The 25,887-nt window shown below is 40.5% G+C and overlaps 1 protein-coding gene and 1 long non-coding RNA gene across 3 annotated transcripts in view; one reads left to right on the top strand and one right to left on the bottom strand.

The window, feature by feature from the left end:
* LOC138760330 (nuclear receptor-binding protein-like) overlaps positions 1 to 25,887 on the bottom strand; it is a 112,401-nt gene that overhangs the window by 39,744 nt on the left and 46,770 nt on the right. The window contains exons 4-7 of one of the 2 annotated variants that reach the window (XM_069930769.1): positions 25,554 to 25,643; positions 20,503 to 20,543; positions 14,395 to 14,489; positions 13,357 to 13,383 (exon numbers count right to left, since the gene is read on the bottom strand). In XM_069930769.1, coding sequence (XP_069786870.1) covers positions 13,357 to 13,383; positions 14,395 to 14,489; positions 20,503 to 20,543; positions 25,554 to 25,643 — 253 coding nt within the window. The remainder of the gene's footprint in view (positions 1 to 13,356; positions 13,384 to 14,394; positions 14,490 to 20,502; positions 20,544 to 25,553; positions 25,644 to 25,887) is intronic. The other variant, XM_069930768.1, reaches the window with a different exon arrangement.
* Positions 1 to 25,887, top strand: part of LOC138760333 (uncharacterized) — a 130,308-nt gene that overhangs the window by 94,940 nt on the left and 9,481 nt on the right. Inside the window, exon 2 of the long non-coding RNA XR_011355543.1 lies at positions 14,744 to 14,828. This is a non-coding gene — a long non-coding RNA (uncharacterized lncRNA). The remainder of the gene's footprint in view (positions 1 to 14,743; positions 14,829 to 25,887) is intronic.

Below are 25,887 nucleotides of genomic sequence, written 5' to 3'. Positions count from 1 at the left end.
CTTTCTTTTCTTTCTTTGGCTTGGCTTCGCGGACGAAGATTTATGGAGGGGGTAAATGTCCACGTCAGCTGCAGGTTCGTTTGTGGCTGACAAGTCCGAGGCGGGACAGGCAGACACGGTTGCAGCGGTGAAACCCAACTATACAAAAAAAACTGTTGAATGACCCATTCCCAAGAGAGGACATTTTGAGATCATAAATGAACATACTCAAGTGAGAGAAAAAAACTATACATGTCATAAGAGTAGAACCTGTCTGAGAAAATTAATAAATTACTGCTCAATAGAAATAGCCTGTGTCACAGTTGTAGAACATTTTCATGGAGAAACTTATTTGGCTCTTTAGGATAATGAGCACACCTTCATAAAGATGGAGACAGCCTTTCAGAAAAGAGATCAAAATGTGCAAACATATTCAGCATACTGATTGTATGAAATCTGTAGAGATGGCATGACATCTCAGTAAACAGTTAAGATGAACTGAACAATTCAGGATCACCTCACCAATAAATAATCAACTTCCTGTCTCTTGTGTAACTAGGAAAACAAAGTGTTAGGATTGATGATCCAGTCTGTGATTTGTTATCAAAATCTTGAGTCTCATTACTATAGGCAGAATATCCTCAATTTGGGATGTTCAATTTTTTTCCAGAGAGGCTATTTAAAAATGAAGTGGCAACATGTGGGTCTTCTGGCTGAATGTTTTGGGGAAATCTTTTGACCTTTTCTTTGGTTAATCTTATGTCGGCGGTGTGCAAACTATTGGAGAGGATTCTTAAGAATAGGATCTATGAGCATTTGAAGAAGTACAGTCCACTCAAGGACAGTCAGCATGGCTTTGTGAAGGGAAGGTCGTATCTCACAAGCTTAACTGAATTTTTTGATGAGGAAACAAAAGAAACTGATGACGGTAGGGTGGTAGAAGTGGCCCATATGGATTTTAGTAAGGCACTGACAAAGTCCTCCACGGAAGACTCGTTCAGAAAGTTATGAGGCATGGGATCCATGGAACTTTGGCTGTGTGGTTAAAAAAACTGACTTGCATGTAAAAAGCAGAATAGTAGTGGAAGGAAAGTATTTTGCCTGGAGATCAGTAAGTCGTGGAGTTCTGAAAGGATCTGTTCTGGAACCCCTGCTCTTTGTGATTTTATAAATGACCTAGATGAAGAGGCATAAGAATGGGTCAATAAGTTACAAAAGGATATAGACAGGATATAGAATTGTGTGGAAAAGAGGTAGATGGAGTTCAATCTGGATAAGTGTGAGGCGCTGCATTTTGGAAGGACAAACCAGAAGGCTGAGTACAGGGTTAATGGTCAGATACTTACAAGGTCATGGCACAGGTTGATAGGACAGTTAAAAAGGTCTGTGGGATGTTGGGCTTCAAAAAATAGGGGGATTTAGAGGTGTAACATGACAAATCTCTGGTGTAAGGTAAAACATCATGAGATGGGAATGTGTAGGGAGTTACCCTGTACAGGGCTGTAACAAGAAGGGGAGGTGTCCTTGTACTCCTGTTAGGTAAAACATCATGAGATGGGAATGTACAGGGCTGTAACAAGATGTGAATGCATCCTTGTACTTACAAGATAAGAGAGACATTGATGGATTGAGAGGCAGGAAGCTAGCAGGGAAAGGATAGCAACAGTTTTAGTCATTGGACAAGTAATGATATGATGATGTTCTAAGCACATATCCAAGGGTATAAAAAATCACCATTTTGCTGATAATGGCAGAATGCATTCTCCGACTAACATGTTTAGTCGCAAGTGTTACAATCCGGTAACAAAGAACAAAGAACCCTGATTTCGACTCAGCCTGGTGTTTGTCTCACTCATTCATGAACAAAGCAGACCTAACACTGGGAAGAGATTTGTGTTCAGTTCTGGTCACCTCATTACAGGAAGGAGGTGAAAGCTATGGAGTGGGTGCAGAGGAGATTTACCAGGATGTTGCCTGGATTGGAAAGTAAGTTTTATGAGGCAAGGTTAGCAGAGCTGGGACTTTTCTCTTTGGAGCAAAGATGGATGAGAGGAGACTTAGAGGTCTAGAAGATTATGAGAGAAATGGATATGGTGAACAGCTAGGGCCTTTTTCCCAGGGCAGGAATAGCAAACACCAGAGGACATACTGTATGTACAAAATGAACAGAGGGAAGTTTAAGACAGATATCAGGCGAGTTTTTAATTCTCCCCCCCCCCCCCCCCCAGAGTTGTGGGTGCCTGGAATGGTGATGGAGACTGAAACATTCGGGACATTTAATAGACTCCTTGATAGGCACATGGATGGAAGAAAATAGAGGGTTTTAAGGTAAGGAGGGTTTAGTACTCTTTTTAATAAATATATGGGTCAGCACAACATTGAAGGCTGAAGGGCATGTACCATGCTGCAGTGTTCTATGTTAAAACCCACATTCTACTTGCATGCGGTAACCTGGCAGATACTTGGAAATGTCCAAGCTTCTAGGAAGCAAACCTTCACCTGATTGTATGTAGGAAATTGATGCCCGTGAAATATACACAAGTTGGATTTTATCCCACAAAACATTCAAACGACAAAATAAAATGTGACTTTGGATTAATTCAAATGCAATCAATATTCAGGAAACCAGATACATTTGACTGCCAGAACTGGTGATTAACATTTTTAAGTTAGGGATACTTCAAAACTTTTTTTAAAAATCAGGTTCAAACAGCAGAGACCTGGACATTCATGAAATGAGGTTAGCTTGAAAATTTCCTTTGTTCATGCATCAATACATAGTCACAGTGTACAAATTATTGGTTAGAAAAACTTTGTGGCTGCAGTCTATTTTTAATAATCAGAAGTTAGGTTCTTAACAACCGAGGCATAAAGAAGATTGACTAGATAATTTGAGTTTGAATCCCTCAGTTGAAAAGCAGATGGAAGATGATGGAAATATGTTTAACAATAATTCAGGACGGCTGAGAAGATGATGTCCAACTTCCGCTAATGACAATCAGTTTTCAAACTCCAAACCTGCAATAAATGACCAGTCCAGAGAACACTAACCAACTGACAAAACAAGGCCAGGTTCATTTAATGTGACTAATTTGGATACCCTCATCCTAACCACGACATTGAGAGTTGACTTTTTCTACATTTTAATGTTTAAAGATAATTAAAAGCAACTTTTTAAGTAGCCATTTGTCTTGGTGAATATCAATTGCTGCTGGGTTTTGGGGTCCTCTGGGCTCGTAACTGGTGTGGAAACTCATGTAGGAAGTTTGAGGTAAAATGGCTAAAATTTTGATCGGGTTAGGACACTTCTCTATATTATGGCACAGGCCATAATACAGAAAACCTACTTTTTTTTTGGGGGGGGGGGTGACAGATTATGTTGTGTTTGTATTCTATATAGATATGATTTTGGGAGATAAATTGGAGCAGGTTTTTTTTTAAAAAAGAGTCGGTCACATACAAACACTTCAAAACAGATCTCATTTAAAATACTGGAGCTCTGCTCAAGCCAGACAGGGCAGCTCCTGGGAAAACTTTGCAAAAACTCTGGGGAGCACCCAAAGACTTCACTAATGGATTGTTGTTTTGAAAAGCAACAGATGAAAGAGATCGGAGGAGGAGTTCGGAGCCACAGGCTGTCTGGAATGCAGGTTGCTGTTCTAAGAGGGTCATGTGGTTTTGCAAGCAGAGAGAATTGAATAGAAGAGAGATCGCGCGCGAGCACGAAAGAGAGAGAGAAAAAAAAAATCAGTTCTACAGTTAGCAGCAGCAGCTGGGACTGGAACAGGACAAGCTGGCAAGCTTGTGGAAAAATCTCATTTGGAAGATGGGTTGTGAGTGCTTAGTTCAGCCTGGTCAAAGCCCTTGTGGTTCATGCAAGAGGAGAGGTCTGGCTGCCTAATGTTTCACTTGAAATAAGAGAAACTAAAAGGAACTCTGCAGTAACCTGAAAGAAAGAGGTCATCATCTGGAATACCCTGATTGGACAAGTGTCTTCGGCAAGACACTGATGTGGCTGATTAAAAGGGATCAATTTGTGTCCAGGAACAACAAAACTCTCTCTGAAAACTGACAAGAACCTTCCTGAGCGGTAACCATTTACCTTTCAAGCACCAAAGCCTGGTGAAGATTCATAACTGTTTAATTGTGTGCACAGTATAAGAATTGCCTGATACTGTGAATTTGGAGGAGTGAGAAGTGAAATTGGACTGTGAATCAAAGAACTTTTCTAAATTTACACACACATTACATACACATGCGCTTAGAATTAGAAGGGAGTTAAGTTAGGTTAATTAAGTTAATAGTAAGTTAAAGTGTGATTCTGTTTTAATGTTTAAAGATAATTAAAAGCAACTTTTTAAGCAGCCATTCGTCTTGGTGAATATCAATTGCTGCTGGGCTTTGGGGTCCTCTGGGCTCGTAACTGGTGTGAAAACTGATGTTAGGAGTTCAAGGTAAAATGGCTAAAATTTTGAGAACTGAGCAATGACGTTGCAATTTGACAGAAGTCAACGGTTATTAGACCAAAGGGACAAGAATGCAAAATTGACAGGTGTGGGGTAAAAAAACCTATAGATTGAAATTATCCTCATCAGTCAACGGTGGTGATTAGGAAGGAAAATTTGGATGGTCAGCAGTTTTATGGGCAGGAAAGAAAACCAGACAGTGAGGATAAATTTAGAGAGAGGGTGAGAAAAAAAAGCAGATTCTTGCCTGAGCACACAATATCATTTTTTTCATAAAAATCCTCAAATTCTATTTATGACTGGGAGCAGCAGTTCAATGCAGCAGCCAATTTCTCAGATAAGCAAAGCTAGCAATCTTTCTATATACATTCTCCAAACCATGCAGAATTGAAGTATACTGACTGGAGTAGACCATGCGTGTGGTCTTATTCCAAAATCTCAACATGGGATTGAAACATTTCCAGAGAGATGGGTCAGCAAGTCTGTATATGATAGAAGAATGGAGGAGTGGCGTTGAAAGTTGTCATAGGTAACAACAGGATACAAACAAAATGCAGAATTGGGCAGAAAAATGGCAGAGTGAGTTCGGATGACATGGATAATGGTATGATACTTCTCAGTATGGTAGAACAAATCCTTAGATCGCTGAAGGTTGCCTGCAGGTTGATAGGATAGTTAAGGCAGCCAATATATGCTCAGCATCATTAGTTGGGGGACTGAGTTCAGGAGTCATGAGGTGATGTTGCAGCTCTATAAATCTCTGGTGAGACAACACTTGGAATATTGTGTTCAGTTCTGGTCATCTCATTTCAGGAAAGATGTGGAACTTTGGAGAGGGTGTAGAGAAGATTTACCAAGATTGAAAAGTATGCCTTATGAGGTGAAGTTAGCAGAGCTGGAGCTTTTCTCTTTGGAGCGAATAAGGATGAGAGGTGACTTCATAGAGGTCTACAAGATTATGGGAGGCATAGATAAGGTAGACATCCAACACTATTTTGCCCAGGGAAGGAGCAGCAAACTCCAGAGGATATCTGTACAATGTGAAGGAAAAAAGGTATTGTGGAGAAATTAGGAGTAAGTTTTAAAAAAATTGTAGGTGCCTGGAATGCATTGCCAGGGGTGGTGGAGGAGGCTGGAACAATAGTGGCATTTGAAAGACTCTTAGATGGGCATGTGAAATGGGAAAAAAAGGATTATGAGGTAGGGAGGGTTTCGTTTTTTTTTAAAAAGGTAAATAATCACATCATAGGTTGGATTTGTGCTCAATATTAATCTTTAAAATTAATATATATATTTTCTTAGTAGTTTTGTGGGTTGGATTCAGATCATTTAAACAGAACACTAAAAATATTAGGATGCTTGAAAGAGAACAAAAGAAACCATGAAGATCTCAGCATGCCAAGTAGCATCTATGGAGGAAAAAGGTGTCCAAAATGTTCCATCATCCATGATCAAGGTGCAGAGGGGTGGATAAGGAGAAGATGGCAGACAAAGGATAAGAGGGGAAAATGCGACCTGGAACTGTCAAAGGTTCGACACCTGAACCTTTCACTTCCTCTCTTACCCAGGGACCAAAGCAGTCCTTCCCAGGCAGGAACTGGTTTACCTGCACCTCTTCCAAACCAGTAAACTTTTTATGCTTGTGATATGGCCTGCTCTACAATGGAGAATCGAAGAGTAGACTACTTAACAGTTTTATGGAACACCCATACTGTCTGGAAAGACTATCTTGAATTTCTAATTGTATATTATTTCAAACTCTCCTTCCCACCCCCACAACAACTGGTCTGACCTCTGCTTTCTCCATTGTCCTGGAAAGGCCAAATGTAAAACAGAACAACATTTTTGCTTAGGTAGATTACAACCCAATGGTAGAAACATTTAATTTTCCAATTTCAGGTAAATGTCACCCTAGTGTTCCTATCAATTAAGTTTTTATTTCTCCTGCTGTTCATCTTTCTCACCTCCTCTCACTCATCTCGTTCCATCTGCCTCTCACCCCATCTCATCTTATCGATCACATACCATCCTGATAAAGGATCTCAATCTGAAACATTTTCAGGCAACTTTCACCTCCACAAATGCTGCCTGTCATGCTTTTTTTGTTCTGTTTCCATCAACCTGATTTTTTTTTGGCTTTTGATGAAATGATTTGATAGTTAAAGGCCATTATGGAAAGTGGCCTCAATATGATTAAGGACGGCATGGTTAAAAAAGCAGTTAGCGCAACACTGTTTCAGTGTCAGTGATCAGGGCCAGGGTTCAAATCCCACGCCGCCGTAAGGAGTTGGCAACGTTCTCCCCATCTGTGTGTGGGTTTTCCTCCCACTGTTTGAAGTGTACTGGGGTTGTAGGTTAATTGGGTGCAATTGGGTGGCAAGGGCTTGTGGGCCCAAATGGCTTATTACCATGCTGTATGTCTAATTTTTTTTTTCTTCAAAATGTACAAATTAATTTAAAATAAAAAATAAAAATTTAATGTGATGTGGACCAATCTACAGCTAGGATCTTTGAATCAATGAGTAAAGGAAACTAGTGTTAAGAGATTAGGCATATTACCAATGGTGGACTGGGAAATTGCACTAAAAGCAAGCATCGTTTACATTTAAATAATTAATGAATTGTTAAACCCTTTAAGTCAAAAAATAATTAACAGGTCAGCAGCCCAGACATAGCTAATGATCATGTATTCAAGAGAGATTGGCAGACACAAAATTAAGGATTGAAGTCCAGTGCAAACAAAAGTTACAAGATCAGCCATGAATTGTCAAGTGGACAAGTGGTTTTTCTGTCCTTGCGCTCCATCATTTTACATTCTCTGAAGTAATCTCAAGCAATCCGAGACAATCTCGAGCTTTAGGTCATTATCACTATTGCTGTGCCCTGACGCTGCTGTAAACTTAGGGTAAATTTTGATGATATCCAGCACTACAAACTTTAGTTTTGCCATTGATACAATATCACTCTCATTGGGAAAAAAAAACAGACAGCAATAAGGAAACATACAGGAAGGAGATAGATCAACTAGTTGAGTGGTGTCATAACAACAACCTTGCTCAACTTTAGCAAAACCAACAAACTGATTATGAGCTTCAGAAAGGGGAAATCAGATCACGAACCAGTCATCATAGAGGGGTTAGCAGTGAAAAGGGTGAAGAGCTTCAAGTTCCTAGAAGTCAACATCTCTGAGGATCTATCCTGGGGCCTCCAGGTCAATGCAATCACGAAGGCGGCTTGCCAGTGGCAATCATTGGGAGATGTTTGAGGAGATTTGGGATGTCATTAAAGACTCGAGCAAATTTCTACAACAGGTGTAGAAATGGCTGGTGGCATCAGTGTCTGGTGCGAGGCACCAATGCACAGGACAAGAAAAATCTAGAGAGTTGTGAACTTATCCAGCACCACCCTTTTTTTCCCCCTAGCCCTTAACTTATGATCCCTCGTTCCAATCTCACTACCCTCAAAGGAAAGAGCCTATTCACATCTACTCTATCAATCCCCCTCATAATTTTAAATACCTCTATCAAATCCTCCCTCAACCTTCTACGCTCCAATGAATAAAGACCCAGTCTAATCAATCTTTCATGGACATCTGCAAGAGGCAATGTATTAAGAAAGCACCATCTCAACAATAACCCCCACCACCCAGGCCATGCCCTCTTCACATTGCTACCATCTGGAATAGAAGCCCAAGGACGAACACCCAACTGCACAAGAACAGCTTTGTCTCTCTGTCATCTGACTTCTGAATGGACAATGAACCACAGACACTTCACTTTTATTTTTGCATGAACATATTTATTTTTAAATGCAACTTTATAAGAATATTTGCTCCATGACGCTTCTGAAAAAGAATGAATTTTGTGAGATGTTCATGACAATAAATTCTGATTCTTTTTGCACAATGTACTTGAAATAGTTGAAATGGGGAATAAATCAGATCTAATATCAAGGCAAATACAGTCTGGACCAAAAGTGTTCACTGACGACATATGCTGGGATAAAGTAAACAACCAAACAGCTGAGCTGTGGACATCAAAATGCTCATTTACTTGCACCATAAAATTCAAACCAACTGTGTTTCTGCTGCACCATTGACTGAGTAGCACAAACTTAGACCAAGTTTAGACCCATACTAAAATAATGAAGGTGACATGAAGGTATGCAGGCCACCTTTCAATCAGTACTTCGATAAATTGAACATATAACGATACAACAATTACAGTACGGAAAAAGGCCATCTCGGCCCCTCTAGTCAGCACTGATTTAAGTGATTTCTTCTAGTCCCACCTCCCTGTCCATAACACTCCAATCCCCTCACATCCATGTACTTTATCTAGCTTTCTCTTAAATGTCAAAATTGACCCTGCTGCAACCACCTCTTTCAGAAGGTCATTCCACTCAGCCACCACTCTGAGTGAAGATGCTCCCTCTCTGTAACTTCTAAACTTTTGCCCCCTAACCCTTAACTTATGACCCCTCATCCCAATCTCACCTACCCTCAAGGAGAAGAGCCTATTCATATCTTCTCTATCAATCCCCCTCATAATTTTAAATACCTCTATCAAATCCCTCCTCAACCTTCTACGCTCCAATGAATAAGGACCCAGTCTACTCAATCTTTCTTTGTATTCAAGATACTGCAATCCAGGCAACATTTTAGTAAATCTTCTCTGCACCCTCTCTACCTTATTGATATCTTTCCTATAATTTGGGGACCAGAACTGCATACAGAATTCCAAATTTGGCCTCACCAATGCCTTGAGCAGTCTCAACATCACCTCCTATATTCTATGCTTTGATTTATAAAGGCCAGCATACCAAAAGCCTTCTTTACCACTCTATCCACAGAGAATCCACTTTCAAAGAACGATGAACCATTATTCCAAGATCTCTCTGTTCCTCTGCATTCCTCAATGCCCCCTCCCCTTCACTGCATATGTCCTGTTTTGATTATTCTTCCCAAAATGAAGCACTCACACATGTCTACATTAAACTCCATCTGCCTTCTTTCAGCCCACTCTTCTAACCCGTCCAAATCCTTCTGAAATCCCTGAAAACACATTTTTGTATCGTCCGTATATCTACTAATCCAATTTACCACTCAATCATCCAAATCATTAATGTAAATGACAAACAACAAGGGATCCAACACTGATCCCTGAGGCACACCACTCATCACCAGCCTCCGTCCTGACAGACAGTTATCCACCATGACTCTCTGGCATCTACCTTCTAGCCACCGTTGAACCCATCGATCTCAACATTAATACCTAGCACCTGAACCTTCCTTACTAACCTTCCATGTGGAACCTTATCAAAGGCCTTACTGAAATCCATATAGACTACATCAACTTCTCTACCCTCATCAACCTTCCTAGTCACCTCGTCAAAAAGTTCAACAAGATTTGTCAAACATGACCTTCCCCGCACAAACACATGTTGGGTGTCCCTGATCAGTCCCTGCCCCTATAGATACTTATACATATTATCTCGAAGAATACTTTCCATTAGTTTACTGACGACTGACGTCAAACTTACTGGCCCTATAATTGCTAGGCCTACACCTGGTGCCCTTTTTAAACAGAGGAACCATGTTTGCGACACACCAATCCTGCAGCACTATCAGAGCCTCCGCTATTTCCTCCCTGACTTCCCTCAAGGTCCTGTGGAAAATCCTGTCGGGATCCAGAGACCTATCCACCTTTATATGCCTCAAAGGTTTCAACACCCCCTCTTTCCTTCTCTTTTGCTTCTCTTATCCTACACAATTCCATATCCTTTTCCCTAGTGAATACCAAAGAGAAGAACTCGTTCAATATCTCCCCCATCTCATTTGGCTCCACACACATTTGTCCGCTCTGATTCTTGAAGGGACCAATTTTATCCTTCACTCTCCTTTTGCTATTCACATATTTGTAAAAACCCTTCAGATTTACTTTCACCCTGTTTGCTATAGCCACATAATGGAAGGTCAGTTCTTTTACCTCCACTCTGATCTTTAATCTTACACCCACATCCCCAGATAAGATTTTTGAATGTAATCGTTTGGAACCATTTTTGAACACCAGCTGTTCCAAAAGCTTGGTGAGATTGCAGTTGAGTAGCGTGTGCAGTTTTGGTCACCCATCCACAGCAAAAGAATTACATTAAAAGGATGTGGAGAAGACTCACAAAGTGTTGTCAGTATTTCTAGGCTTGAATTACAAGGGGGACCTTGTAGGGATTTATAAAATTAAGAGCAACCCCTATACTCAAAATAGGGGAATCTAAAACTCGAGGGCAGATTTATAGATGGGAGGAGAAAGATTTTTAAAAAAAAAGAGCCTAGGGGCTCCTTCACACAGGAGGGTGGTGGGTAAGAGGAAGTGATAGAAGGGGAATAATTATAGACAGGAACATGGATAATAAAGATTGAGGATTGTGCAGGGAAATGGAACAAGTTTGGTTGAAACAAACAAGTTGCCTTGCTGTTGAGTTCTATGAAACTATACTGACAGTACTCCAGAGATACAAAACAAATTTGAATGAGTGTTCCCCTATTGTGACATATTTACCAAAGGATGCAGCTTCACCAATTGATCAACTATGCTGAGACACTGCACCTCATTAACATTAGAACGGTGTGATCCATTGACAAAATTTCTAGAAAAGGTCATTTGGTTTTCACTAGTAAAAATGCAAATAATCATCTGAACTGATGAACAAAAGTGCTGGAGAAACTCAGCAGATCACATTTGCATCCTTTGGAAGCAAAGATATATAACCAACCTTTCAGGCATGAGCCCTTAATCAAGGTATAAGCAAAAAGCAGTCAGACACCAGAATAAAAAGTTGGTGGGGGGGAGTGGAAGGGGAAACACAGGTCAACAGGCAATATGTCATAGGTGCATATGAGTGGGAAGGCCAAAGAGAAAAAAGCCAAGAAGTAATAGGGTAGGGGGTAGCTCTCTGAATGGAGGGAAGGGGGTGAGGAGCTAAAGGAAAGGAATAGGGAAAGAGTGATACAGGGGAGTGACCTAATAGAAACTGGTTTTCATTATTAATGCCTTCTGGTTGGAAAGTGTCCAAAAGAAAGATTAAGTATTGTTCCTACAATTTCTAGGTGGCCTCTGTTTGCGAGTGCATGTGGCCATGGACAGATATGGTGATGTGGGAATGGGGCGTGGAATTGAAAAGGTTGGCCATTGGGAGGTCGCATATATTGCAGAAGACAAAGCAAAGGTGTTGAATGACATGATCTCCCAGTCTGCATCTCGTCTCTCCCATGTAGAGGCTACAATGGGAGCACAGGATGCAATAAATGACCCCTACAGATTCATAAAGTGAAGGACTGTTTGAGGCATTGAAAAGAGATGAGGAAGGTGTGGGTGCAAGTGAAGTGTGACAGATTATGTAGTGTTTGTATTGTATATAGATATGATTTTTGGAGATAAATTGAGAGTTTTTTTTTAAGTGTAGGTCACATACAAATACTTTAAAACAGATCTTATTTAAAACAATGGAGTTCTGGTCATGCTAGACATTCCGGCACCAAGAGCCTTTGCAAAAGCTTTGGAGAGTGCCCAAGAGATATCACTAATGGATTGTTGTTTACAAAAAGGCAACAGATGAAAAAAAACTTGGAGCCGCAGGCTGTCTGGAGTAGAACTTGGTGTTCTAAGAGGGTCATGTGGTTTTGCAAGCAGAGAGGGTAAAATAGGCTTTCTCTCAGAGAGAGAGAGAGAGAGAGGCAGAGAGATCAGTTCCGCAGATTTACAGTCAGCAGCAGCAGCTGGGACTGGAACAGGACAAGCTGGCAAGCTTGTGGAAAACCCCATTTTGAAGACGGGTTGTGAGTGCTTAGTTCAGCCCTTGCGGTTCATACAAGAGGAGAAGACCGGCTGTCTAATGTTTCACTTGAAATAAGGGAAACAAAAAGGAACTCTGCAGTAACCTGAAAGAAAGAGGTTATCATCTGAAAAACCCTAATGGGGGAAGTTTCTTTGGCAAGACACTGAAGTGGCTGATCAGAAGGAATCAGTTGTGTGTGTCCTGGAACAACAAATCTTTCTCTGAAAGCCAACAAGGATCTTCCTGAGTGGTATCCATTTACCTTTCAAGCACCAAAGCCTGGTGAACTTCATAAATGTTGATTTCTGTGCACAGTCTAAGAATTGCCTGCAACCAGTAAACTTGGAAGAATGAGAAGTGAGATTGGACTCTGAATCAAAGAACTTTTCTGAACTTACACACATTACGTACACGTGCGCTTAGAATTAGGAGGAGGTTAGGTTAGTTAAGTCAATAGTGATAAGTTAAAGTGTGATTCTGTTTTAATGTTGAAAGAAAATTAAAAGTTTAAGTAACTATTTGTCTCGATGAATATCTATTGCTGCTGGGTTTTGAGGTCCTCTGGGCTCATTTCCTGTGGTCACAAGGGTAGGTATGAAGGGGGCAATGAGTGCAAAGGGATGAGTAGATGAGGGAGTCACAGAGGGAGTGGTCACCCTCAAAAAAAAAATCTACTTTGCCTGGACAGTGTGTACTGGAACAACACAATTGATTTCCAATGTAATTTTTCATGTTAGAAATTGAGGGCTCAATATTCTGCAAAGTTAAACCAGAGACAAAACTGTAATATTTTCCATTCTAAATATCAGATGAAGAAACAGACTTCTGGTGCAGTTCATTCATCAAAGCCACTCAGATGCTGTCTATAGTTGTAAAGGATAAAACACCACGTTGCCGCCAAAGGTTGAATTTGAAAAATAAATCAGCCATGAGAGGTGAATTATTCATAGCATTGCTAACTTTCAAGTTGAAATGGACAATTTTATTATGATTTTTCCTCAAAGCCCAAAGCAATCTGGAGCATGCACAAATGCATAATTTAGCCATGCATAAAATTCAATGCACCATTTTCACTCACTCCCATTATAATCGTGTCTTGATTGAACTGTACATACAAAATACAGCAAATTAATAAAAGTCAATAACTGTCCTTACACAGATCATTGTGACATTAACCCAATTTCTTAATGAACCACAGTTTTATTGTATTGCCCAGTGCAATAATCATTTTAACAGCTCCTTTTGAAGGGCTTATCACCAGAAACATGCAAATTAAATTTGTATCCAAACCATTTAATAAGGGATGATATTAAATTCCAGCTTGATTTCAATCAGCACTGCGTTACTTGAATCTCAAATCGAAGAACAAATTACTGTATGAATTTGGAAAAGGGGCAATATAGATCAAATTTTAAGAGTAAAGAAGAGATCAAGAATTTTTAAAAATTGACCCGTTAAATGGCATGAAATTCAAATGTACACTCAAATCTAATCTTCACAAATTCACTGAACAAACCAGATGGTGAGAAACAAGGTGTAGTGAGTAAAAAAATGTTTTTTTTAAATTAGAAAAATAGAGCTTTGTATATTGGCATCAAGTTGTAGTTTGATTTGTCTAAACCTATTGCTTCCATTTAGCTGGGATAGAAGTCTTCTGACATTGAATTGGCCTACACAAGCATGGCTGATATTCACGGACAGGTGCAGGCTCTCAAGCATACCACCTTGGCGACAGGAGCAGTAATATCACTTTGTCCGTTCATAGATTTGTTTTTCAAAAATATGAGGAATTAAGGGATGGCACTTATTAATTTGAATGATCTGCAATTTCCAGTTGGTACACAATAATGGAGGGCTGAATCGTCCTTTTGAGAGAGGATGGGACTTATTGATTTGAATGATCTGCAATTTCCAGTTGGTACACAATAATGCAGGGCTGAATCGTCCTTTTGAGAGAGGATGCAAGTAATAAATGTGTGTATTAGAAATCAAGCAATTCGGCATTTGTCAAAAGACTGGCTTGAAAGGCCAAATCAATTTTTGCATTATTTTTCTTAATGACCTTCCATATTGCTAAACAAATTCAATATATTGCAAGAGAATTTCTGATACTTACCCGACCCAATTTTTATAAGTCCATTGTGCTGGATGAATATTGTATCACAAGTCAGATTGCCATGGATGATGGGAGGATCACAGGAATGGAGGTAGCTGGTTAAAAGAAAACAACTCCAACCATTTGGTTACTTTGAATATGCACTGGAGTTTCATTAAGAAACTATGAAATTAGCACAATGGTATCAAATAAAATGACTTTTTGCTGACGACACGAGAAAGTTGTACACTTTCCATTTGATACCCATTCCCAACAGTTTAGTGTTCAATATAGGAAATGTTTATTATTTCAAGAGTGTTCATCAATATGCTCATGTTGAAGATCTCTGGGTAACATTAACTTTTTTCAGGTAAATCCCAAGACCGTTCAGACTCATCCAATGGACATGAATGAAAGACAAGGCAACTGATTATTAGCAGACTAAAATGCTACAGGTACAATGGATTCCATTCATCTGGGACAAACAAATACAACAAAAGCAACTGATTCTATCTCAAAAACTAGGGAGTTTCCTCCATGTAGGAGAGCAATTAGAAATTGGAATAGTTTTAACGTTCATTTATGAATTCAATTCCAAAACATTAAACATATAGTGCAGTTCTACACTACTGATTAATACTGGAATAGAGAAAAAGAGCTCATTTAAGAAATGTGACAATAAACTAAGGAGGAAATAGTTATGGGAGTTCTACAGCACAGAAATAGGCCCTTTGGCTCAACTTGCTCACGCCAACTAAGCTGGTCCATTCAACTCTTCAGCACATATCCCTCATCTTTCAATCATGAGAGTTGGTCCCCAGCTCTACCACTCGTCCTGGAATTTCACTTCATATACCCATTACCCACTAAGAAAGTGGTGTAATCCTCAAGTCCCTTTTCAAATTTTTCCCCCTCTCATGTTCTCTGATTTTAGATTCCACGACCATGGGAAAAAGACAATGACTATTTACCTTATCTATGCCCTCAGGATTTTACATACCACTATAAAGTTACTCCTTCCTCCACCACCCCTGCTTTGCCTACTATGCTCTAGGGAGAAAAGTCCCAGCCTACCCAACATTTTCCTTATAATTCAAGCTTATCGGTCCTGATAATGTTGTGAATCTTTTCTGGACCCTTTCCTAATATCCTTTGTACAGCAAGGTGACCAGAAATGTGCACAATAAACTAAACGTGACTTCACCAAATCTCATACCGTTGTTGCCTGATATTCTTGATCCCCAGCACCAATCCCTAAAGCACACCACTCACTGGCGTCAGTCCTCTAATTTGAATAGAACTCTCCATCTCCTACCATCAAGCCAATTCTGCATCCAATTGGCCAGCTTACCCTCGATTCTGTGCAATCTTCAAGACCACCCTTCCAAGAGTGACCTTGTGAAAGACCTTAAAAGTCCACATGGATGTCGACTGTCCTGTCCCCACCAACATTTCCGGGAATCCCTTCTAAAACCCTAATGTGCAAGAGACTCCATCCCATGCACAAAACAATGCTCACTTTCTCTTATCTGTCCTTGCCCTTTAAATCTCCTCTCAGAATCCCTTCCAGTAACTTGCCCATGACCCTAGTTCCCTGGCTTAAAGAGCAAAGGAAAAGATTTATATTCTACCAATCCACAACCACAATAAAAGTCCAAAATTCCAGATGCCAAAAATCCAGACCTCCTGAAAATTCAGACTCAAACTTCTTAAACTTAGATGTCTTTTGTGTGCATGCATTCGAACACACCACAGATGCAGAGTGGCAACAAGTGACCACATTTAGTGCATGTAAAAAGAAATTAATTTGTATACTGTGTTTTTCTTTTGCAATGTTCATTTTTAAACATAATTTCAAGTATTATATGCTCTTTTTTGTAGTGAATACATTTTATGTCAACATTTTTGACTTAGCTAGAAGTGGGGATGAGGTCCTGACACAGGATTATGTGGAATTTAGGTAGGAAGTTAAAAAAAACAGGACCTCCAAGGTAGTAATCTCTGCATTGCTGCCGGTGCCACACGCTAGTGAGGGTAGAAATAGGAGGATGTGGAGGATGAATGCGTGGCTAAAGAGATGGTACAGGGGGCAAGGGATAAGATTTCTGGATCATTGGGATCTCTTCTGGGGAAGGTCGGACCTGTACAAAAGGGACGGACTCCACTTGAACTGGAGGGGGACCAACCAGATTTGCTAGAGCTGTGGGGGAAGGTTTAAACTAGTTTGGCAAGGGGGGTGGGGAACAGAGTGTGAGAGCAGTGTCAAGGGAGCATGGCCACCTAGTTAAGAATAAAAACGATAACAAAGGTAGGATGGAGATTAGGGTCGAAGGTAGAAAAGAGAATGTATGTGAGGGTCATTCTCTGAAATGCATATATTTTAATGCAAGAAGCGTAGTGAACAAGGTAGATGGACAGATACTTGGGGTCACGATATTGTGGCAATTAGTGAGACCTGGCTACAAGAGGGGCAGGACTGGCAACTTAACGTTCCAGGATACATTTGTTTTAGATGTGATAGATCAGGGGGTAAAAAAGGGGGAGGAGTTGCTCTGCTTGTTAAGGAGGACATTACTGCCGTGAGGTGGCAAGATGGTCTGGAGGGATCGTCCAGTGAGGATGTTTGGGTGGAATTGAGGGGTGAAGGAGGCATGAGGGTGCTAACAGGGGTGTATTATAGACCACCAAATGGGTCAAGAAAACTAGAGGAACAAATGTGTAGAGAGATAACGTATATGTGTGAGAATCATAAGGTAGTGATCATGGGAGATTTTAACTTCCCTCACATTGATTGGGATACCCATACAGTTAGAGGGCTGGATGGGCTAGAGTTCGTTAAATGTGTTCAAGATTGTTTTCTGAATCAATTAGTAGAAGAACCGACTCGGGACAGTGTAATACTGGATCTCCTGTTAGGCAACGAGCTAGGTCAGGTATCAGACATTAATGTTGGAGATCCAATTGGGTCTAGTGATCATAATTCTGTTAGTTTTAAGGTAGTTTTAGGGAAGGAGGGGTCTAAAATTGAGGTTCTGGATTGGAGAAGAGCAAATTTCGAAGTAATAAGAAGGGATTTGGGGAGTATTGAGTGGGACAGGATATTTTCAGGTGAGGGTGTAAATGAAAAATGGAGGATATTCAAAAAAGAAATTTTGAGGGTACAGAGTAGTTATGTCCCAGTGAGGATCAAAGGAAAGACTGGAAGTCATAGGGAGGCTTGGTTTTCAAGGAATATTGGAAATTTGGTTAGGAGAAAAAGGAAGGTGTACAAGAGGTATAAAGAACAGGGAGCTGACAATTTGAAGGAGGACTGCAAGGAGTGTAGAAGGAATCTTAAGAAAGAAATCAGAAAGGCCAAAAAAAGGCACGAAGAGGCTTTGGCAGACAGAGTAAAAATAAATCCAAAGGGTACGTACATTAAAAGTAAAAGATTAGTGAGGGATAAAATTGGACCCCTTATAGATAGTGAGGGTAGGCTGAGTGAGAAGTCAGAGGAAATGGGGGAAATTTTGAATGATTTCTTTGCCTCGGTATTCACTAAGGAAAAAAATATTGAACCAGTTGAGGTAAAGAAAAATAGTGGGGAGGTAATGAAGCATATAAGGATAACCGAGGAGGTAGTGATGGCTGTGTTTAAAAAGAAAGGTGGATAAATCTCCGGGACCGGACAAAATATTCCCAAGGACACTCAGGGAGGCTAGTGGACAGATAGTGGAGCCATTAACAGAGATATTTAGGATGTCACTGGCCACGGGGGTAGTGCCAAAGGATTGGAGGGTGGCGCATGTGGTTCTGCTGTTTAAGAAAGGGTCTAAATGTAAACCTGGGAATTATAGGCCCATGAGTCTGACATCTGTGGTGGGCAAGTTGATGGAAAGTGTTCTGAGGGATGGTATTTACAAATATTTGGAGGTACAGGGATTGCTAGGAGTAATCAGCATGGTTTTGTCAGGGGTAGATCATGCTTGACAAACCTGATTGAGTTTTTCGAGGGGGGTTACAAAAAAGGTTGATGAAGGGAAATAAAAGATGGAGGCATTAGGTATAAATGAGGAGGTAGTGAAATGGATTCAGCAATGGTTGGATGGGAGGTGTCAGAGAGTAGTGGTAGAAAATTGTTTGTCAAATTGGAGGCCAGTGACTAGTGGAGTTCCTCAGGGATCGGTCCTCGGTCCACTATTGTTTGTTATATATATTAACGATCTGGAAGTAGGAGTGGAGAATTGGATAAGCAAGTTTGCGGATGATACAAAGATTGGTGGTGTTGTGGACAGTGAGGAAGATTACCGTAGATTAAAAGGTGATTTAGGAAGGCTGGAGGTGTGGGCTGAGAAATGGCTTTTGGAATTTAATACAAATAAGTGTGAGGTGTTACATTTTGGAAAGGCAAATCTAAATAGGTCATATGCATTAAATGGTAGGCTATTGAGATGTGCAGAGCAACAAAGGGATTTAGGAGTTGTGGTAAATAGTACCCTCAAGGCTGATACTCAGGTAGATGGTGTGGTGAAGAAGGCATTTGGAATGATTGCCTTCATAAATCGGAGTTTTGAATTCAAGAGTAGGGAGGTTATGATGAAATTGTACAAGGTATTGGTGAGGCCAAATTTGGAGTACTGTGTACAGTTTTGGTCACCAAATTATAGGAAAGATATAAACAAAATAGAGAGAGTGCAGAGAAGGTTCACGAGAATGTTGACAGGATTTCAAGGTTTGAGTTACAGGGAAAGGTTGTGCACACTGGGGCTTTTTTCTCTGGAGCGTAGAAGATTGAGAGGGGACTTGATAGAGGTGTTTAAGATTTTAAAAGGGACAGACAGAGTAAATGTGGATGGGCTTTTTCAATTAAGAGTGGGGGAGATTCAAACTGGAGGGCGTGGTTTAAGATTGAAGGGGTAAAATTATAAGGGGAACATGAGGGGAAATTTCTTTACGCAGAGGGTGGTGGGGATGTGGAATGAGCTTCCAACAGACATGGTCGAGGCGGGATCATTGGTTACATTTAAGGAAAGACTGGATAGTTACATGGATAGGAGGGGACTGGAGGGGTATGGACCGGGTGCTGGTCAGTGGGACTAGGAGGGTGGGGATTTGTTACGGCATGGACTAGTTGGGCCGAACTGGCCTGTTCTGTGCTGTAAGTGGTTATATGGTTATTGACTGTTTTTCTTTAAAACTATTCATTTCGATAAATGAAGCATGCTGTATTTGCTAATGAATAAACCATCAAAAGTTACTCATTCATCTCTTCTTTATTCCTTAAATTTAAAATCTAAAAGTACTGCCAAAGAATCAAGAAAATTTGAAATTCTGCACTGACCTAGTAACAGATTTTAGAATTTTTAATGTACATATCATATTTAATTAAAAACTTGCAACTATATAGATGAAAAGATTGGTCAAATCATTGCCTCAGAGCTCCCCCCACCAAGATTTTGTTTAGCTTGCAAATGATCTTCTCCCAGAATGAAACAGCAAATATGGGAAATTTCAAATTTTACATGCCTCACTCATTCACAAAATAGGTTCTCTTAGAGGCAGCATCCATAGGTAGAAACTCAGTCAATGTTTCAGTCCAAGATCCTCTGTTCAAGATTCAAATATCTAGAATCTGTGTGTTTTTGTCTTTTAAAAAAAAATTCAGCACCAATCAGTCCTCCTGATACAACGAAGTTCAAAATATTTCACCTTTTTTTAAATCCTAAATTGACTCCTATCCTGGTGAACCCGGCTTCAAGATTCTTAATTTTTCTAAAAACTGCAACTCTACTCTCAGCTAATCCAGATGCAAATTCAGGAGGCATTAAATATAATAACCAAGTTCAGTTTGATATGAGCTTTTCTTGAATGGGACATAATTTTGAACCACTCACCTCTAGTACAATCTTGCAGTCATGATTATTATTGTTAAGATTGTATATATTAAATTTCTATTTGTATTTTAAAAACGATTTGATATTTAAAATAAAAGCAAGCCTTGTTATTCAAACGAAGTAGACTCAAATAACCCAATCTACAAAGTTTTGTTTTCACTAATAATCGGGTTTGCTCTCTGTAAGCTACTGAAGTAGATTAATCATGAAACCTGCTTTCTCATTACTGGGATAAATTCTGGAACAGACTTCTTACCTCAAGGCAGACAAAATCTGGGTGCACCATCTCTTCCAGGCCTGCACAGAAATGAGTAAAGTTACATTTAAGCAGGAATGACAAATATTTAGCTTGCTTGTGTGAAAAAAAGTATTTTTACATTATGATTGAAGCAATTTCAGAACTAAAGCTAGCACAACCACTTTTCAGTAGCACTTACATTCAGATATTTGTACAAGCATAACCACTAATTTAATAATGAACTCTCATGCCCAGTCTTCAGTGGGTGGGTCAGGTAATATTTAAAGATTTAGAGCACAAAACATATCATATAAGGTATCATATAAACATATCATATCAGGTATTGAACAGGAACAGTCCTTCTGACCCATGATGTCTGCTGTGTTGGATAAGATTATCAGTTGTAGTGTTCCCCCCTCCCCCCCACTAAAGGTAAGGAACTCTAAAATGAAAGAGCATAGGATTAAAAATTAAAGGGAACCAGAGAAACATTTTTCACACAGAGGGTGATGGATTTATAGAATGATTGCGAGAGAAAGATGCAAAGGCAGGGACAATTGTATTGTTTAAAAGACATTCAAACAGGTACCAGGAAAAGAAAGGTTGCAAGGGATACGGCCAAATGCAGGCAAATGGGACTAATTTTCGGAAGATAACCCAGTTGACATGGGCAGTTTTTTTGCTGAAGGGCCTGTTTACTTGCTGCAAAACTACAACTCTTGGTCAGGATAACCATTGCTGGCACTAGTACAGGGGAATTATTTCAGCACCTGAATGTGAATATTTTGGGAAAGATGCAGACTACACAATTTTCTAATTTGTGAAAGGAAATAATAGTGCAATTAGCCATGAATATTCCTATCTCTCATCTAATGATCAAAGTTCATTGAAGCACTCATGATAGTTGATTCAATGGTACTATACGACACAACTCCTCCAATAAGAGAGATGCTAGGCTTCCAAAAATTTTCTCCTATGCTATAAGCAACTGAACACATTTCATCTAGATTCCCAATTACCAACTTGACCAAAGTGTTGATTTCAGTCAAAAACTGCCTGATATCAAGGCTTGTTACTTTCAATGTTTCTACATTTTGGACCACATATTGGTTAGGTTTACAACTAGGCTTGAACTCTGGTATAGGTGGCAGATTATTGAAGTACCTCATGATAATTTTAAAAACAGGAAAATCTATGAGATCAAAAACAAATTTAATCTAAACAGTCTTGCTAATAGAAGAAAGACTAATGGTTAACAATTGCTTAGTGATTGGAAGACTAAGACCACAAGTCATAGGAGCAGAAATAGGCTATTCAGGGCATGGAGTCTACCCCATCATGAGCGGTCTACTTTCCCACTGACCCCTATTGCCCAGCCTTCTCCCCATAACCTTTGATGCCCTGGTTAATGAAGAACCTATCAATCTCTGCCTTAATGACTTGGCCTCTACAAATGCCTATGGCAACAAATTCCACAGATTCACCACTGAAGAAATTCCTCCACATCTCTGTTCTAAGTGGCTGCCATTCAATCCTAAAGTTGTGCCCTCAGTGAACAGTGCTGGGAATTTTTTGCTTTTTCTAACCTATGTTAAGGATTTGGATGTGAGCATAGGAAATATTATCAAGTTTAGACATGATTTGATTAATAGTGGAGAGTGAATCTTCGGCTACATAGCAATAGTGATGAGTTGGCAAGATGACCAGTGCAAAGGCAGATGGAACATAAAAATAAAAAAGTAACGGCTGGCAGAGTGGTTAGCACAATGCCTTTGCAGCACCAACGATCATGGCCGAATTCGAAACCCGCAGTGTCTGTAAGGAGTTGTACATTCTCCTCGTGTCTGCATGGGTGTTCCCAGTTCCTCCTACCTTTTAAAATATACCAGAGGTGTAGGGTAATTGGGTGCAAATTGGCCGGCATGGATTTGTGGGCCAAAATGGCCTGTTACTGTGCTGTATGTCTAAATTAAAAATGTAAAGTTAAAAGGTTGGCCACCCCTGGTCTAGTGTATAAAAATTAAAAGGTATGCCCCTATGAAATACTAAGAAACAGAATTTTGGTGTAAGTGTACAAGGGTCCCAGGAATGAGAAATGGTAGCAACAGGCAAGGTTTAGAAAGGTACTCAGTAATGTTGCAGTTAATTGCAAGAAGAGTGCATTTAGCAGATGTTGCCTGGAATGGAGGTTTTTCAGCTGTGAGGAGAGACTGGATAGGTAGGGTTTGTTTTCCCTAAAGCTGAGGGGGGCATCTGATTGAGATCTACAAAAGCAGAGCATAAGGAAGGTAGAAAGTGAGAGACTTCACCCACCCCCCCCCCCCGACAACCATCTACAACCAGAGGATATGGGTACAAGATGTTGAAGAATATCTGAAGATTTCCCCCCCCCCCCCCATCCAGAATGTGGTTGCAATCATGAATGCACTGGTGAAGGGTTTGAACAGGGTAGGTACTCTCACAGCATTTAAATATTTCTGAATGTGGAAAATGGGATTAATGTCAACAAGTAATTGACTAAGTGCCTATTTCCATGCCTTAGAATTATGACAATTAAAAAGAGCTGCAAGGATGAGGTCACATAATCTTATTTAGTACTTCTGTCCATCATAGGCAAAATCACCACTGAACCACCTTTTGCAATTGACACTGAAGTTCCTAACCAAGTATTAAAGCTGTGTTGATACAACTAAATATTTCTTACAGGCAAATTTAACATGGAATACCTCTAATTCCTGAATAAAGGAAGGACTACAGATAGCAATTGGAGGTTTACTTACTCATGTTGGATCAATGTACGGGTATCACTACAACCAACATTTCCCACCCCTTTTAAGGAATGCCCTTATAAAGATGGTGGCAATCTACTTCAAATTGAAGATGTCCTTTGGCTTGTGGATAGGGAGTTCCAGATTTTAATCCAGTAATGATGGTCATGGCAATTTATTTCGAAGATGATTGGAACAGGAATTTGTTTGCAGCAGTATTTCCTCTCGTCTTCTGTCATCTTCCATTAAATGGTATGAGTGTGTTTGGGAGAGGCAATGTTGAAGTAGCTTCAAAAAGCAACCGCTGTGCAATTTTTTTCATTTTATTGACAGTACTGCAGCCAACATGATCCAAAGCAAAATGTAGGTGAATTAAGTGCACCATTTTGGCTAGGGCAGTGGTTCTCAAACTTTTCCTTTCCACTCTCACACCACTTTAAGTAATCCCTATGCCTTTGGTGTTCTGTGATTAATAAGGGATTACTTAAGGTGGGATATGAATAGGAAGGGAAGGTTGAGAATCACTGCTCTAGACCCAATTGGTATTGAACTATTTTGCTTGAGAAAAATTGTCATTGAATAATTTCCTTTGGAGTTCTGAAACCGTGCACATAACAAGTCAATAAGGCACAATTAAAAGTAGTTTTCAAACTACTTCCCCCCCCCCACTCACATCTTTGCTTTCTTTGGCTTGGCTTCGCGGACGAAGATTCACGGAGGGGGCAAAAAGTCCACGTCAGCTGCAGGCCCGTCCGTGGCTGACCAGTCCGATGCGGGACAGGCAGACACGATTGCAGCGGTTGCAAGGGAAAATTGGTTGGTTGGGGTTGGGTGTTGGGTTTTTCCTCCTTTGCCTTTTGTCAGTGAGGTGGGCTCTGCGGTCTTCTTCAAAGGAGGCTGCTGCCCGCCAAACTGTGAGGCGCCAAGATGCACGGTTTGAGGCGTTATCAGCCCACTGGCGGTGGTCAATGTGGCAGGCACCAAGAGATTTCTTTAGGCAGTCCTTGTACCTTTTCTTTGGTGCACCTCTGTCACGGTGGCCAGTGGAGAGCTCGCCATATAATACGATCTTGGGAAGGCGATGGTCCTCCATTCTGGAGACGTGACCCATCCAGCGCAGCTGGATCTTCAGCAGCGTGGACTCGATGCTGTCGACCTCTGCCATCTCGAGTACCTCGACGTTAGGGGTGTGAGCGCTCCAATGGATGTTGAGGATGGAGCGGAGACAACGCTGGTGGAAGCGTTCTAGGAGCCGTAGGTGGTGCCGGTAGAGGACCCATGATTCGGAGCCGAACAGGAGTGTGGGTATGACAACGGCTCTGTATACGCTTATCTTTGTGAGGTTTTTCAGTTGGTTGTTTTTCCAGACTCTTTTGTGTAGTCTTCCAAAGGCGCTATTTGCCTTGGCGAGTCTGTTGTCTATCTTGTTGTCGATCCTTGCATCTGATGAAATGGTGCAGCCGAGATAGGTAAACTGGTTGACCGTTTTGAGTTTTGTGTGCCCGATGGAGATTTGGGGGGGCTGGTAGTCATGGTGGGGAGCTGGCTGATGGAGGACCTCAGTTTTCTTCAGGCTGACTTCCAGGCCAAACATTTTGGCAGTTTCCGCAAAGCAGGACGTCAAGCGCTGAAGAGCTGGCTCTGAATGGGCAACTAAAGCGGCATCATCTGCAAAGAGTAGTTCACGGACAAGTTTCTCTTGTGTCTTGGTGTGAGCTTGCAGGCGCCTCAGATTGAAGAGACTGCCATCCGTGCGGTACCGGATGTAAACAGCGTCTTCATTGTTGGGGTCTTTCATGGCTTGGTTCAGCATCATGCTGAAGAAGATTGAAAAGAGGGTTGGTGCGAGAACACAGCCTTGCTTCACGAACCCACTCACATACCACCTTAAGTAATCCCTTACTAATCAAAGGGCACCTATGGCATTGGGTTACTTAAGATGGTATGTGAGTGGAAAGAAAAAGTTTGAAAACCACAATTCTAGGGTGTCAATGGAGCAGTGTTCATCAAGGTAAATAAAGAATATTCAATCACAGTACTGATCCTCCTTGTGTAGAATTTTGAGGTATCAGAAGGTGCACAGGATACCCAGACTTTGACTTGCTCTTGAAGATAAAATCATTGTTGCTTGTCCACTTATTTCTGGTCAAAAATGACTCCCAAAATATTGGAAGTCTGGGTAATGGCAAATCCTACTGAATATGAATATAGATGGCCCTGCCGGAGACAGTCCTTGTTTAGCAATGTATGTCAAAAATGTTATCACCAATGCTTCAGTCTTACAAGTAACGTACAACATACCTTTTCATTCATTGTTTTATGGTTTTTCTTTGTTTTTTTCAAGAATTGTTTTAAGCTTCCTGATGACATGTACTCTGTTATAAATATAACCTGAAGGAACAAACAATATTGATTGATAAATTTAACATTTCCATACAATGAGTGCACATTCACTCCACTCAGCCAACATTTCCTCAATTAGCTACCATATTTGACAGCATACAAGAACCCCCCCCCACCCCACACACCATTTCAGCAAGAAATATAAAGAATTTTAATTTATTTTTTTTTAATTGTATTTACGGGAAAATGTCTCTCAATTCCTTGACCCACCTGCACAAGCCTCTGTAAAACG

The sequence above is a fragment of the Narcine bancroftii genome, chromosome 4, assembly GCF_036971445.1.
Source record: "Narcine bancroftii isolate sNarBan1 chromosome 4, sNarBan1.hap1, whole genome shotgun sequence".
Lineage (NCBI taxonomy): Eukaryota > Metazoa > Chordata > Chondrichthyes > Torpediniformes > Narcinidae > Narcine > Narcine bancroftii.
This window is presented reverse-complemented; position numbering and strand designations above follow the sequence as displayed.